The 14,550-nt window shown below is 40.0% G+C and overlaps 1 protein-coding gene across 1 annotated transcript in view; it reads left to right on the top strand.

Moving 5' to 3' along the window:
- Positions 1–1,865: 1,865 nt before the first annotated feature.
- The window catches only part of unc80 (unc-80 homolog (C. elegans)), a gene marked incomplete at both ends in the record, with an annotated part of 119,759 nt that continues 107,074 nt past the window's right edge, over positions 1,866–14,550 (top strand). Inside the window, 9 exons of the mRNA XM_080851750.1 lie at positions 1,866–1,957; positions 2,516–2,564; positions 2,891–3,047; positions 3,682–3,944; positions 9,072–9,195; positions 9,433–9,497; positions 10,048–10,169; positions 11,127–11,400; positions 12,651–12,785. Of these exons, the coding sequence (XP_080707876.1) occupies positions 1,866–1,957; positions 2,516–2,564; positions 2,891–3,047; positions 3,682–3,944; positions 9,072–9,195; positions 9,433–9,497; positions 10,048–10,169; positions 11,127–11,400; positions 12,651–12,785 (1,281 nt within the window). The remainder of the gene's footprint in view (positions 1,958–2,515; positions 2,565–2,890; positions 3,048–3,681; positions 3,945–9,071; positions 9,196–9,432; positions 9,498–10,047; positions 10,170–11,126; positions 11,401–12,650; positions 12,786–14,550) is intronic.

The following is a 14,550-nucleotide window of genomic DNA, read 5'->3' as shown; positions in this document are numbered from 1 at the left end:
CAGATACAAAATCTATATTACAGATTACAAAATATTTATGGCATTGATCTGATTCCATATAATTGGCGGAACCTGTATAATGTCGCACATGCATTTGGAATACACAAGTAAACGGCAAGCAGTTGAAACCAGTGTCGGAGATTTAATTCTGTTAACACAAATACAACACAAAATATAACACTACCTGCTGGCACTCAAAATGCAGCCCATAGCATATCTTACTGGTGTATATAGGCCTACTGTATCAGATCAATGCCATAAATATTTTGTAATCTGTATAGATTTTGTATCTGTAATATAGATTTTGTATCTGTGAAACCATCTACACTTTCAAAACCTATCTACAGATATGGATTTCAAATACGAAATGTATCTACACTTTCAAAAACTATCTACACTTTCAAAAACTATCATATGAATTTCAGTTACGGATTTCAGTTACGCATTACAGATACGGATTTCATGTACGAGTTACGGATTTCTGTTACGAATTACAAAATCTTTTTGGCACTGTCTTTACTTCCTTTCTAATGCATTGGGTTTAGAGATCGCGTCGCTCACAACGGTGCCATGGGTTTGCACCGTAACTTCCCCCACGGCGTTCGTACACCGAATTGTATTCAAACCGTGAGGGGGAGACCCCAGATCTCTCCCTAGGCAGAGCGGTGGCAGATTTAACTATTGAATAATGAGCGGGCCAGCAGTTGCCAGCAAGCTAGCGCTGATAGGCTAGTCAGTACAGGATACAATGTGTTGATTGGCGCTTTAGAAATTCTGCCAAAAGCGCTGATTGGCTCTTTTGAAAGGCTGTAAAAACAGTGCCAAAAAGATGTTGTAATTCGTAACAGAAATCCGTAATGCGTAACTGAAATCCGTATCTGCAGATAGATTTTGAAAGTGAAAATAGTTTTTGAAAGTGTAGATACATTTCGTATTTGAAATCTGTATCTGTAAATACATTTTGAAAGTGAAGATAGTTTTTGAAAGTGTAGATACATTTCGTATTTGAAATCCGTATCTGTAGATTTTTTAGTTTTGAAAGTGTAGCTGGTTTCACAGATACTAAATCTATATTACAGATACAAAATCTATATTAGCCTACAGATTACAAAATATTTATGGCATTGATCGGATTCCATACTACTGCTTATAATAATCAGCTTCCCCTATTTTTGTGACGGTGACGTGTCATAAAAAATTGCCCCACCAGAAATTTCAGGCTAAAATCGCCACTGTTTCTATCATTGATTGGGTATTATTTAAAAACTGACCAAGTCAGTGGACTGGAGGGATTATTCTACCAGCAAAAAACAGCAGGAATAATCATTATAAACTAGGTATGACTTGAAAAACCAGCTGGTATGATCAGCTGACCCATCAAAAATCATGTGAAAACATACCTTAAGCTGGACAACTATTGGCTTGATTGGCAGGGTATAGATACATGTTTTCTAATTAAGTAGGCAAGGTTCAAGTACAGCACAGCAGCGCGATCAACAAGCCTCAGAATTATACATTTAATTAATGGCGGTGCCCATCTGCAAAAGAACAAGGTAAAACAATCGACATTTTAAACAAATGTCACCAGATAACAAGATCTTCAGGTAAGGGGGGACATCGGTCACTACATAGACAACGCTACTGTGTCTTTAACGTTTTCCCTACCGGTGAAGGGTAGGTTGGCTTGCATCACACATCATAGCCATTGTTTCCGGAGGGAAGATGCTTTCTAACAGAAGACTATTTGGTTGTGCATACAAGCGCCCTCCCGTTCGTCCCTTTGCAGCCATTTTCTGAAAAAGTTTGCATTTAAACCTGTACTGGTGTGAATTGCCGTATTCTGTAGGCTATTCTGACAATTCGCGATGGTGAAACGGAAAAGCCAGGACGATACGCAGCCGGATTATGGCCGAGGCATCCCCTTCCCAATACAGACATTTCTGTGGCGACAGACCAGGTTTGTCCGTCAGCTTTAGGTACCAGGTGCCGGGAAATGGAGGCTATCTTCGCCTTGAATCTTAGCGATGAAATAGAAATTAAGACATTATACACCATTCGCATCGACTGGTGTATAGGTTAACAACCTATTTTCAGAAATAGGATGACAAGGTCGACATAGAACTGATTTGAAAATATTTTCTGCTTTTACCTTGAAAAAAGACTGATAATGAAAACAGATCTGTTATGATTTTCAAAAGGCAAAGGACATGATTTACATTTTTCAGTAAAATATTTTGTAGGGGGAGGCTACAGAAAAAAAAATACTCTAGCTAATTAGCTAGTTTGATTCACATCTGGGAAACCTGCTGGCCTGTTTGCTTTAATACATATTGCAACAAATCTATGAATCTAGTCACATAACAAAATAAGATAGTCTGAAGATGGCAAAGCACCAATATAAGATTATTACCCTATGTTTTCTCTGGCATCTTTCAGAGCACCTTTACTTTTATTTTGTCTTTGTGTGGTAGAAATGTCTGCTGATTTGTAGTGTGTTTCTACATTTTGTTTCCAGTGCCTTTCTGCGACCAAAGTTGGGAAAGCAATATGAGGCGTCCTGTGTGGTAAGTTTAGGGTGCCACCTTACAGAATAATATGGCTTGCACAGAATAACATCCCTTTGTGTACATCTTTGTTTCTATGATACTCCATAGTTATTCTACCCAAATTGTTAGTCTAAATCAAATTAATAACTTTTTAATTTGCCTTTCTGTGATGTTTATATGCAGATAGTTATGCATGTGGCATACTTTGTAATACACTATCTTGTGTTTGATCGCTGATTGACAGACATGTGTAAATGCAAATCAAAGAAGAGAAAAAGCAGGATCCTATTTTAATATGTATAGCTACTGTAATGTTGCCTTCTGTATGTTTTGTGTCTGTGCAGTCATTTGAGCGTGTGTTGGTGGAGAATAAGCTCCATGGCCTCTCACCTGCTCTTACTGAGGCAATCCAGAGCATTCCCCGCTATGAGCTGCTGCAGGCAGCATTGCCTCATGTTCTTCACTGCACGGCCATATTGTTGTCTAACAGAAACAAACTAGGTAATAACAACACATGCATACACTCTGGATATTTTGTTGAAAGCCACTCAATCTATCTTAGATAAACATAAATGATGACATAATCATGTTGTCAGTGGAACATTTAAAAGTAAATCATGAATGGTAATGAGATACATTTTGCAGTTGGAGGGTGAGTGAAATCAAGTTTTTGGCCTTGTTAACATGCACACATGGTGTTTTTTTTATGGTACCCAACATAATTTGGGTGAAATAAGCCATCAATACCGTGGCCAAGTATTTACACCTTGGACCTGTAGTCTAGTAACGACAGTCTAATAAAACACAGAATCAGACAGCCTGGGTTTCATGTCACAAAACACACACACACGCACACACACACACACACACACACAAATGGCTTTCTTCAGAGACTTTTTCCTTATCTGTTTGTCTGCATTAACATGCTAGCATTTGCTGGATTTTATGCTGAAACACTAAAAGCAATATTATGCCACTATGAGCATTTTAAGAGTAAATCTGTATTTCTTGCTTGAGACAAGATATATGGATATGTAAATGTAAAATCTGTGTTTGTAAATGGTTACATGGTCCATGGTTACATGGATATGTGCATGTTTGTTTATGTGTTTACATACTGTATGTATGTTTTCAGGGCACCAGGATAAGTTAGGTGTGGCGGAGACGAAGCTCTTACACACATTACACTGGATGCTACTGGAGGCGCCCCAGGAGTGCCCCTCAGGATTGGGACAGTGCTTCGGCAGCAGTCATGGTCTCCTGGGTAACCAGAGTGCCTCACCCCCCAGCGCTTCTGCAGAAGAGGATGAGAATGTCCGTTTCAAACTCTACCAGCGGAGCATGGCCACTGTTGAGTTGTTCATCTTTCTATTTACTCCACTCATCAACCGAATTAAGGTAAGGATATGGGATTCATTCATTTTGATGTGTTTGGTAGCGAAAAAGAGAACGCAAGTTGGGAGTTGAGATGAAAGGAATGTTTTAAAAGCAATTATTGTATTAACATTTTATGTCTTGTAGAAAATAACGCACAATGAAATAAATAAATCAGAGACTGATTAAGTGAATGACACACAAATAAAACATGTAGACTAAACAACAACTAACACACGTTGTAAAAAACCCAAGTGTCCAGGCTGTGGAAGATACCTGTCAGACCTGCCCAGCTCCGCTTCAGAGTCAAAAGCCACCACAAAAAATTGGAGACCTGGGCCACATTGTATGTTATGAGTAAAATGTAGGTCACAATTTATAACACCATTGTGATTAACAGGGTGATAAACTGATAAACTAGGGTGACCAGATTTGCCAGACCTAAAACCGGGACACTTTGCGCGTGCCCATAATGCTCGTGCACGCACACGCTTTTTATCCTGAACATGTGCCAGGAACATACATTTTGCCAACAACAGGAGCGTTTCTAGGTATCAAAGATATGGGGGGCTTATCCCCAAGGGGAGAGGCGCGCGGCAATTTTTTGGGGTGCCCATTTGAAATAAATCTTCATTATCAAATGAAAAATATTGTAAAATGGGCTGAAATGGAAGGCACCCAATGCATTCACTTGAATCATGTCAAATTAGGATTCACTAGCATTACTGATTATAAACAACAACATTCTATAGGTAGGGACTGCTATTATTGTTTCGAAAAACTAGAGCGATATATTAATGCAAAGAATAGAGAGAGATGTCAATAGTTATTTCTTGTATTTCGAATTTGCTCGTTCACACTAACAAAATAGCTAGCTAGCTTGCTAGCTTAGTGTTAAAGTGCGTATGACACCTAAAAAAAAGGTAAAAGGCATATAAGTATCAAAACTATACATAAAACATAGTACTTTGAAGTCATGTTTAAACCCGAAGATTGAAAAATGAAGTTTGTACGGAGTTTCAAAGGGTGGTTTTCGCGGCTCTTATCGTAAAACAGTTGCCTGCTTAGGTGGTCCTGTGACGTCAGCGGTAGACTTTGTAATATTCACATATGTTCCGCCAGAGCACCGGGGCGAACTCCCTCTTTACCACCACCGGGGGTCAGTCCCACACCCAATCAGGGTGCTTCACGATTTGTATGTTGCATTCTTCCTGCGCATCCTCAGTGTGTAAGTTCAACATGATACGTGACACAGCTAAGTCACACTTGGAGTTACTCCCGTATTAATAAATACAGTTCATAGCGTGCCGGTGTGCTCCTTATTATTTGCATTCAGTACGAATCAAAACAGACTTCATTCTAGAACTAGTGATGGAGGGTGAAGAAGTCTGCGATTTAGAGCAAGTTTCTGTCACAGACTTGAGCGAAGATTCAGAAATTGAGGAAGACTATGATCGGGATCAGTTAGTACACGAGATTGTGGGTATTGAGCCGTACCAATGCCCTATCTGGATGCCGAGCCAGCAGAAGAGGCGAGGTCTGAAAACGATGACAATGTGCAGAAGCGGAGTGGCCAACGGGACGACCGGGACATTTTCCGGGTCGGCCGGCAAGCCAATGAGCTCACGAGAAGCAGCCTGAAGACTGCACGCAGCCGTGGAAAGTTCATGAGCGACCCATTGAGTTAAAATAAATGTCAATCAATTATTACTCCTGTGAAAATCGCCATGTTCTTCGACAACTGAAGTAGGGTGTAGTCCAACCAATATATATAACACTAGTTGGCGATAAACTACTTACTTATGGTGGGTGCCGAACTCACTTTCATTAATCCAGCCTATGGATTTTGTTTAAGGCGAGACACTATAGGTGAATAGGGTAAAAATCTTAAATAATAGGTATCACCATGAAACTTTCTCAGTTGATTACTCATGTTTAGATGAGAAAAAAATGTATTACAAGTTTTTTGTATTTTGATGTTTGAATATGCAAATTAGGCATTATCTCATTAGATATGCGCTCATTTGCATAATGTTTAAAATACAAAATCTGATCATGGGATAAAGCCAGGTTAAAAAAATCGATTTTCGCCATGTTTTGGGGGATATAATGTTATATGATTCAGGCTAGGAATAATATATTTACAAATCCCTCTGTAAATGTCTTCATAATATAGTTGGGTACAAGACTGGAAAGTTTGGTATATATAGGTTGAACTGAAGTGGAGATTTTTTCCTTGGAGTATGACAAAAAACTAATTTTGAGAAAATCGCATTTAAAGATTCCAGGAAGTATCAAGCCATACCACGTGATGCGTCTGAACGAATCACGTTATCAGAAACCACCGCAAACCAATGAAATTGCGTCTTTAGGTTTAAAGCCCCGTTTTTGCTAACATCATTGGTTACGGCTGGAAAGGAAATGTCCTTATTTGGAGTACATAGTGTTGTGTGGGAGAAACATAGCTTTTCAACCATACCAAACATGTCAGGCATCAGAAAGCCGATATACTGCACGTTACGTTAGAATGCTAACTTTCCAGGAAACCTAGGAGAATGCTGACGCCGCGAACAGACAAAATGTGAATAAATATACACATTAATGTATAATAAGTAGGGCTGGGCAACGATTAAAATTTTTAATCGCGATTAATTGCATGATTTCCCTGATTAATCGCGATTAATCGCATTTTTTATACACAAAATCCAATAACCAATTCAAAAGTAGTATATAGCGCTCTTTTATTTTAAATGTTATGCCATATGAACAAAAGTGCCACAACATTTGTTGTGCAAACCCTTAACATCAGCATTTTTATATAGAAGCAGTTTAATAAAATAACTACTTTGTGTAATTCTCAACTTAAACAATGTTATCAAAACAAATACAAAACTGAAGATAATTGGCACTGCCAGGGCATTGATGTTTAGCGTGTGGTGAAGCACCAGAAATTTGTGTTGACAATATTACAACTCAATTCCATGTACTTGATGGCTGAATTCCCTGTAATGTAACTAACCAGCCTGGTTATGACGTTGTTTCTGCCATAGCCCTCTGACGTTTGCAGCTCGCTAGTTAATGGCAAATCCCCATGCTAGCTAGCGACAGCTAGCACGTTAACATTAGTTAGCTTAACTTATCAGGAGCTGGGAGGACAGGGGATATCATTGCACAACAAGCTCAAAATCATATTTTCAGGGTCATAATCACATTAACAATATAAACATCAGCTAGATAACTAGCTATCATTTCATGCAAATTGAACTCTTCCATTTAAATCGTTTAAGGTTATAAAGTGTCCTTAGCTAGCTAATTAGCTAGCATAGCAACTCCAGTTTTGAGAAATGTTTAAGCTTAGCTATAGAATCTTCCATTTTCGCAGTCAAGGTCAAATATAAGTGTAAAAGAAGAGCAATGGCAGAACAAGCATAAACCCGACCGGTGGGCTCTCACACAGCCCCCTTCATTGAGGCAGAGGTACTGTTTGCCTCCCCTCCGTGCTTTGTTTACTTCCGGTGCATGCCTGCAGTCAGTAAGATTGGAGAGTCCGAGACAGTAGTTGAAGATGGAGAAAGCTAAGGGATTGGTGGGCGGAACGTTTCTGTTTAAGAGGGAAAATGACGGAACAATCAACAAAACTAAAGTTGTATATAGCATTTGTCAAGCTGAATTTAGCTATCACAGAAGCAGCTCGTCTTTAAGTTATCACCTTAATGCAAAGCACGCCACAGAAAGTAGTCCCAGGTTAGATGGTTGCCAGCCCACACTCCACGATTTCTCTAGAAAAATAACTAGACCAGTCCGTGAAAAGGTGACCAACGCTTCAGCAGTTTGGGTTGCCGTTGACTGTCGATAGTTTTGTGCACAATTAAACATATCTGAAATATGCGCTGTTAATTTATAAGATTTAGTCTTTAGAAGAAAAATAAACTTTTAATAGCAATAAGTCTAGATGAATGAATTTCAAAAGGTGAGATTGATTAGTTATTTATTTTTGTATCTATTGACAGCCCTAAAGGCCGAATTATGCTCTGTTTTAGACGTAACGCGTAAGCACGTAAGATACACAACCCCCCCTTGCGCGGTAAAATACCCCCCCTTACGTGCTTAAGTGCGTCGCCCAAAATTCCTGACTATGCGACTAAAACACTACGGCCCTACACAGCTCGCAAAGGCTGTGATTGGCCGGCTACCACAGCCTTTCACAGAGTCTCACGTTTCCGGGTTATAGCATACAGTCTTTTTTAGACCCAGACGTTTTTTAAAATCATGAATACCCTGCAGAACGTCTCACAAGCCTTTTCTTATGGATTAGGAACAAACATAACAGAAGAGGTCCGAAGACATGAACTCCTTTACAAATCCTCTTTAAACACTTATAAGGACGCTCAAATTACCGCGAATAGGCCTATCCCATTCTCACCCGCGATTGTTTGGAGAGAATGTGGTCATTCAGAACAAATAGGTACTTTCATATTCATTTTCCGCCACTTGTGAGTCATGGTGATATCTTTCATTGAGTTCATATTGACGTGAATCCATCAATTGCACCAGCGAGTTTGTCGAATGAGCCCGGTCTGCTCATATATAAAAGTTAACAGTAACCTGCCGTTACCTTGTGGCCAGCACCATTGTAGTTACATGCATTGACAACATGATGAGATTCTCTCGCCGTTTACCACCTCATCTTTGAATAATGTAACTCATAAACACATCGTTTTAAAGCCTGTCGCAGTCATTAAAAGATGTCAATAAACGAACTTTTGCGTCATGTGCTGTCTTTTTCGCCACTGGTACTGAATTGCCAACATTTGTATTTTGTGTAACACATGTATTCATAACATCAAGCCTTTCGCCCACTACACTTTCATGCTCCGGTACGTTTTTTTCCTTTGTCCTGCTGCAATAAATAGGCTTACTTAACTCAAAATAAATCTACAGTTCTGGCGTCAATTTGCTTTGCAACACGCAACACGGCTCACAAGCCTTGCAACACGGCTCTGCGTCTAAAACGAACCTTAAATCAAAACTTGTCTAAAACAAGTTCCTTGTGTAAATTACGTGCTTACGCGTTACGTCTAAAACAGAGCATAATTCGGCCTTAAGTATATTATAACTGTATGTCCGCTGTCACATTTGTATTTACTGCAGGAATCGGATCTAACCTTTCGATTGGCCAGTGGCTTGGCTATTTGGCAGCCAATGTGGGAGCACCGTCAGCCTGATGTGCCAGTTTTCTCTGCCTTCATCAAACCTGTACGCAACATTGTTACGGGTGAGTATTTCAAGGGAATAAGATGTTAATAACTATTGGATACAAAAGCTCACTGTTTAGAAAATAAAGAGTTCTTACCTTGTTCTGATTAGGAATAAAGACTATTTACATTATTACCTTGTTATGAAAAGAACTACTAGACTAGACTACTAGAAATGGGCACGTATAGGAAAGGACTTTCACTGTTTGCCGTGGGGTTGACTTCTGCATTTCCCTTTTGCCTCACCTGTTAACAAGCCAAGAGAACATCAACAGGGATCAAACTGTGCCCCTCCCAAAGTGACAGTAACCCTGGGCCAATGGTAAGTGATCTTACCAGTCAATACCTTTTCCCACAAACCATTTCTCTACATAGAAATAGCCAAATTAGTAAAGTACCTTCCATGAATCTATGTATGACTTATTTGGGCATTGTCCAGAGTCCAAAATCAGACTCATAAACCAAACTTAAATGTTAAAGGCTGTTCTGACTAACATTTTAAATATTTCAAAAATAATCCTAACTCAGCAGGGGCTCTGTTTATGCACAGGTCATAATTTGAAACAGCTTTAAGAGTAATTTAGACACCAATACTATATTAGAGACATTATACTAAAACAAACTTAATATTTCTCACCTCATACTAACCTAGTTACTCTCTCAGAAGAAAATTATAGTTGCGAATGAATTTGGTGTGCCAAGAAGAAAGGCAATAGAAGTCAGTTGCTCTCTAGAGAAAAAGGATATATTTGAGAGTTTTTCACCGCCCTTTTGACATACTGCTATAGTGTTTTCCTTCATTATGTATATAAATAACAGTTTGTATGTCAAATAAAATGCATCTTCTCCCTCCTCACCTCTTTACTCTCAAGGGTGTTCAAGTGGTCTGTGAGACGAGCCAATCTAATACCTTCCCCTCTCCTGGAGGACAGGGTTGTCGTCGTGGTAATTCTGTGGAGAGTAGTGGCATCTCACAACAGACCGCACAGAAGAGGTGAGCCTAGCCAAACACACAAACACAAACACACTGTAAGATCACGTGCACATGAATGCAAGAGAGGACGTTAAGCGCAGTCACCCATACATGGCTCCAGACACCTTCAATTGATCAGATAAAATCTTCCAGGTAAACTCCCCCACTAGGCACATGCCAATGGTTGAATGTGTCGAATGTTCAGAGTTATACTAAATAAAGACAAGGATAAATGTATATATAGACAATTTATTCTTGCCAAGGTCATGCATCAGAGTATTGCGCTGCAGAGATGGTAAGTATCATGGTGAAGAGTCAAATAATTGGAGTATTCATTTGATTCATATGAGCACTGTCAGTTACTCTCATTACATTGGGAAAATCTGACATTGCTGGATATTTAACATTTTAGTATTAGCCTGATATTAGTCGACCAGGTGATCTCTTGAAATACAAGTGGCATGATGGCTACGTTAACAGATCAGTTCCAACAGTATTAGGCCCACACAATAACCGAAACAGGAGAGACTTCCTGTGTGCAATGATTGATTGTTGAGCCTAGTAGCATTAGTGCTCCTCTTGATGCCGCCACCTGCAAATCATAAATGTGCACATGCCACCTTGAGGTAATGCGCAGAGGTATGCACGTTTGAATAATTACCATTTTATGTGTAGAGAAGTGTACAGCACAATTTAAGTGCGTACACACCACTGATACAGAAGGCCCAACATTTGGTAACGCTAACTAAATAAAACACACCACTGATACACAAGGCCCAACATCTGGTAATGCTAACTAACTAAAACACACCACTGATACATAAGGCCCAACATCTGGTAATGCTAACTAACAAAAACACTTGGGGACATTATGGTCTAAATGTCAGTAAAAAAATACTACCTATGGTTCTTTTAATGTTTTTAACAACGTAATGTAACTTTCCTTCCTCATCTGTCTCTCTGTCACCACACTTTAAGGTTTTCAGCTCCTGATGGTGTTGGAGTGTCCTTCTCGCAGAAGGCAAGGTATGCCACCTTTTTTGACGTGGCAGTTCTGCGGTGCCTCCTGCAGCCCCAGTGGGTAGAGGAAGGTGTCTATTGGGCCCTCATGTTCTACCTGCACCGGCTGAGGCAGATACTGGAGGAGAAACCACACAGGCAACCAGAGCCACCAAACACAGCTCTGCCACGTCCACGCAGTTCCTCTATGGTGGCTGTGACACCCTCATTGGTCAATACACACAAGACACAGGTAAGACTCACTTGAATGTCATTTAAGGCTCAACACTCTGTAATGGAGAAAGCAAACACTTGTAAGTGCTTTTTGATCCATTTAAGAGGGTTAAAACATACAAATTCTGACCTGCATTCGTTATAGTTATGAAATGGGGATTGCAGTGTTGCACATCACAGCAGACTAGTGTGTTCTCACAAAACCTTGTAGTATATATTATAAAACACTACAAAAGTATTAAGGTAAAGCCACATTAGGCAAACAAGCTGGCTTTTATCAGTACCCATTTGGCTGTTATCAGTTTTTGCAAGACAAGTCTGTTAGGTGGCAGGTGGTTAGCTCTCTGGTTTAAGATACAAAGTCTGTAACGCCTATTTCATTTACAGGGAAAGGGCAGGGAAGAATATGTTTGTGGTATGAGTTTTGTGTGATTTATTAGGCAGTTGAGAGAGCTGATGATTATAGGGATAGGAGACACTTTTTGATCGTGTCATTGGGAATATAGAGCTCAATGCAGACCAACAGAACAGTCTTAGACATACAGTTCAGGTGTTCAAAAGAATATCAGCTATTAAGACCTTGGATTTTGGAAGAATGAAGAATTTGAAAATGGCTGCATGTTCCCACCCCACTATATTTTACGAAACTGCACATATATCTTTACTAATGATCTTAGAGAAATGAAGGGGAGAAGAGCCGTTTAGACTCCAGTGGCAAGGATGGTATCATATGAGTCACAGAAACAAATGTAATTTGTATGCTTGATGGATTGTGTGTGGTATGATGACTGAATTGGCCTAGTTTATGTGCTCTATTTTATGCATATATTCTTTGTTACTTATTTACTGCTGGTATTTTCTAGAAACCACCCTTCCTCATTTGGTGTGTGTGTGTACATGTTCTCTGACTCATGTGGTGTGTGTGTGTACATGTTCTCTGACTCATGTGGTGTGTGTGTGTACATGTTCTCTGACTCATTTGGTGTGTGTGTTCATGTTCTCTGACTCATTTGGTGTGTACATGTTCTCTGACTCATTCGGTGTGTGTACATGTTCTCTGACTCATTTGGTGTGTGTGTTCATGTTCTCTGACTCATTTGGTGTGTGTACATGTTCTCTGACTCATTTGGTGTGTGTACATCTTTCTGACTCATTTGGTGTGTGCACATGTTCTCTGACTCATTTGGTGTGTGTGTGTACATGTTCTCTGACTCATGTGGTGTGTGTGTGTGTACATGTTCTCTGACTCATTTGTTGATGCACATGCAGGACATGATGCTGAAGTGTAATGAAGAGGAAAAATCTCTGAGCTCAGAGACCTTTGGTAAAGTGTCCCTTACCAACCTGAGGAGGCAAGCTGTTCCTGATCTGGCTTCAGACCTGGGCATAAATCTCTTCAAGAAGGTAGGGCCATGAATAATCTTGACAGTGTGGACCATTTGGTGGATCTCAATAGTCTAATTAAAGGCTTCTTAATTGTGTTGCTCAACCCGCCTTGCCCCCTGCACTGCCTCCTGTCCCTCGAGCCTTATCTGCTTAAAAACTTTATTTTCTGTCTCTTTCTATTTGCACTCACAAGTAAGTTAGTGCAGTTTTACTCATGTCAGTTGCTGTGCTCGGACTATATGCCGTATGTGGTAAAAGGAAAAAAAAATAATGTACCATCGATTCAGCAATTTAGAGTATGTGTTCAATGACAGTTAGCAGGCAAATTAGCTAGACAGTAAGGGCCAATTTAAAGGTTTTGATTACCAGTCTAGCCAACTACCATTAGGTAAACATTGTATTCTCTATTCAGTCTATTCGCACTCATTTACAGACACTGAACATAGATCATTTCTTTTTACTGTTGTTGATACATTTACATTTAGCAGACACCTTTGTCCAAAGCAACGTACAAGGGCGAGAACAATTAGGCTATGAGCAGTATGAGACCTAGTGTAACAATAAATACTTTTTTACAGAAGAAATAGAAAAAGTGCAGGAAAGTAAGTACTGTAAGTGCAAGTTAAGTACAAGCAGAAGTGCAAGTTAAAAAGGGAGGTGATCTCTAAGGGCTGTTCAGTTCTGGTTCTTCTAGATCTGACTTCTGTTTTTGACGCAGGTGACCATACAATACAACACACACACACACACACACACACACACACACACGCGCGCGAGTAGCTGGCGCAGTGTTGGGTGTTGGGGTAAGGGGAAAACACTAAGACAGTGGTTGTGGTGTATTAATAACGAGACGGTCGTATTACACACGTTGACATTTACTGAAACAACTGTAACTCAACACAGCATACATTAAGGCAGGTAACGTTCAACTAACATATGCATGAGCATGCGCAGTGCGCATCAATCACTAAAGTATGATGACCCAATCAGTACATCACATTACCTCCCCTTTTAGATTAAAGGTAACTTAACACATTCCACCACAAAAGTACCTCACAGTATTAAAATCACTAACTTAGTCATTATTGCTATGAGTATCAATTTAACCTAACTTAACTTTGGTCTTTTAACTCACTGACTGCTGTTGACTCCTTATTTCAACTTGAACATTAAATAAACTAGCATCAGTAATCAAGTTATCAAAACAAACAACTCAAGTTGCAATCAGTCTTTTAGAGCATATAAGCAATCAGTCTTTAGAGCTTCTTATTACCACATTCAGTCCTGGTAACGCTCTGGACGCCTAGTAGTCCGCTCTGAGCGCCGCAAAGTCACTGGAACAGGGTCAGGTGGTTCAGGCAGCTGTACCTGCTCTGATGTTGTGGGCGCTGTTCTGGAACACTCCTTTACCTGCTCCGCTGGTTGACTTGTGTCTTCATCAGGCTGTAGCTCTGAAGTCTCTGGAGTGCTGCGTGGTCTGAGCTGGTCTCCGTGACGCCGGTACACTTGTTCAGTACTCTCACCTTGCACCCTGTATGACACAGGTCCAGTTTGTTGTCTTATCACTCCTGGAATCCATCTAGGCTTTTCTCCTGCTGTGTTACGCAGATATACCTGTTCATCCATATCAAACTGTCTCTCCGCAGCATGCTGGTCATGTTCTTCCTTCTGACGATACTGCTTTCTTCTCACCCTTTCTCTGATGCTTGGCTTCAGGGAGTCCAGTCTGGTTCTGACATGTCTCTTTAAGAACAAATCTGCTGGTGACTCACCCGTTTTGCTG

Source organism: Sprattus sprattus, assembly GCF_963457725.1.
Source record: "Sprattus sprattus genome assembly, chromosome: 14".
NCBI lineage: Eukaryota > Metazoa > Chordata > Actinopteri > Clupeiformes > Clupeidae > Sprattus > Sprattus sprattus.
The sequence above is the reverse complement of the archived record's forward strand: the minus strand, read 5'-3'. Positions and strand labels throughout refer to the sequence as shown.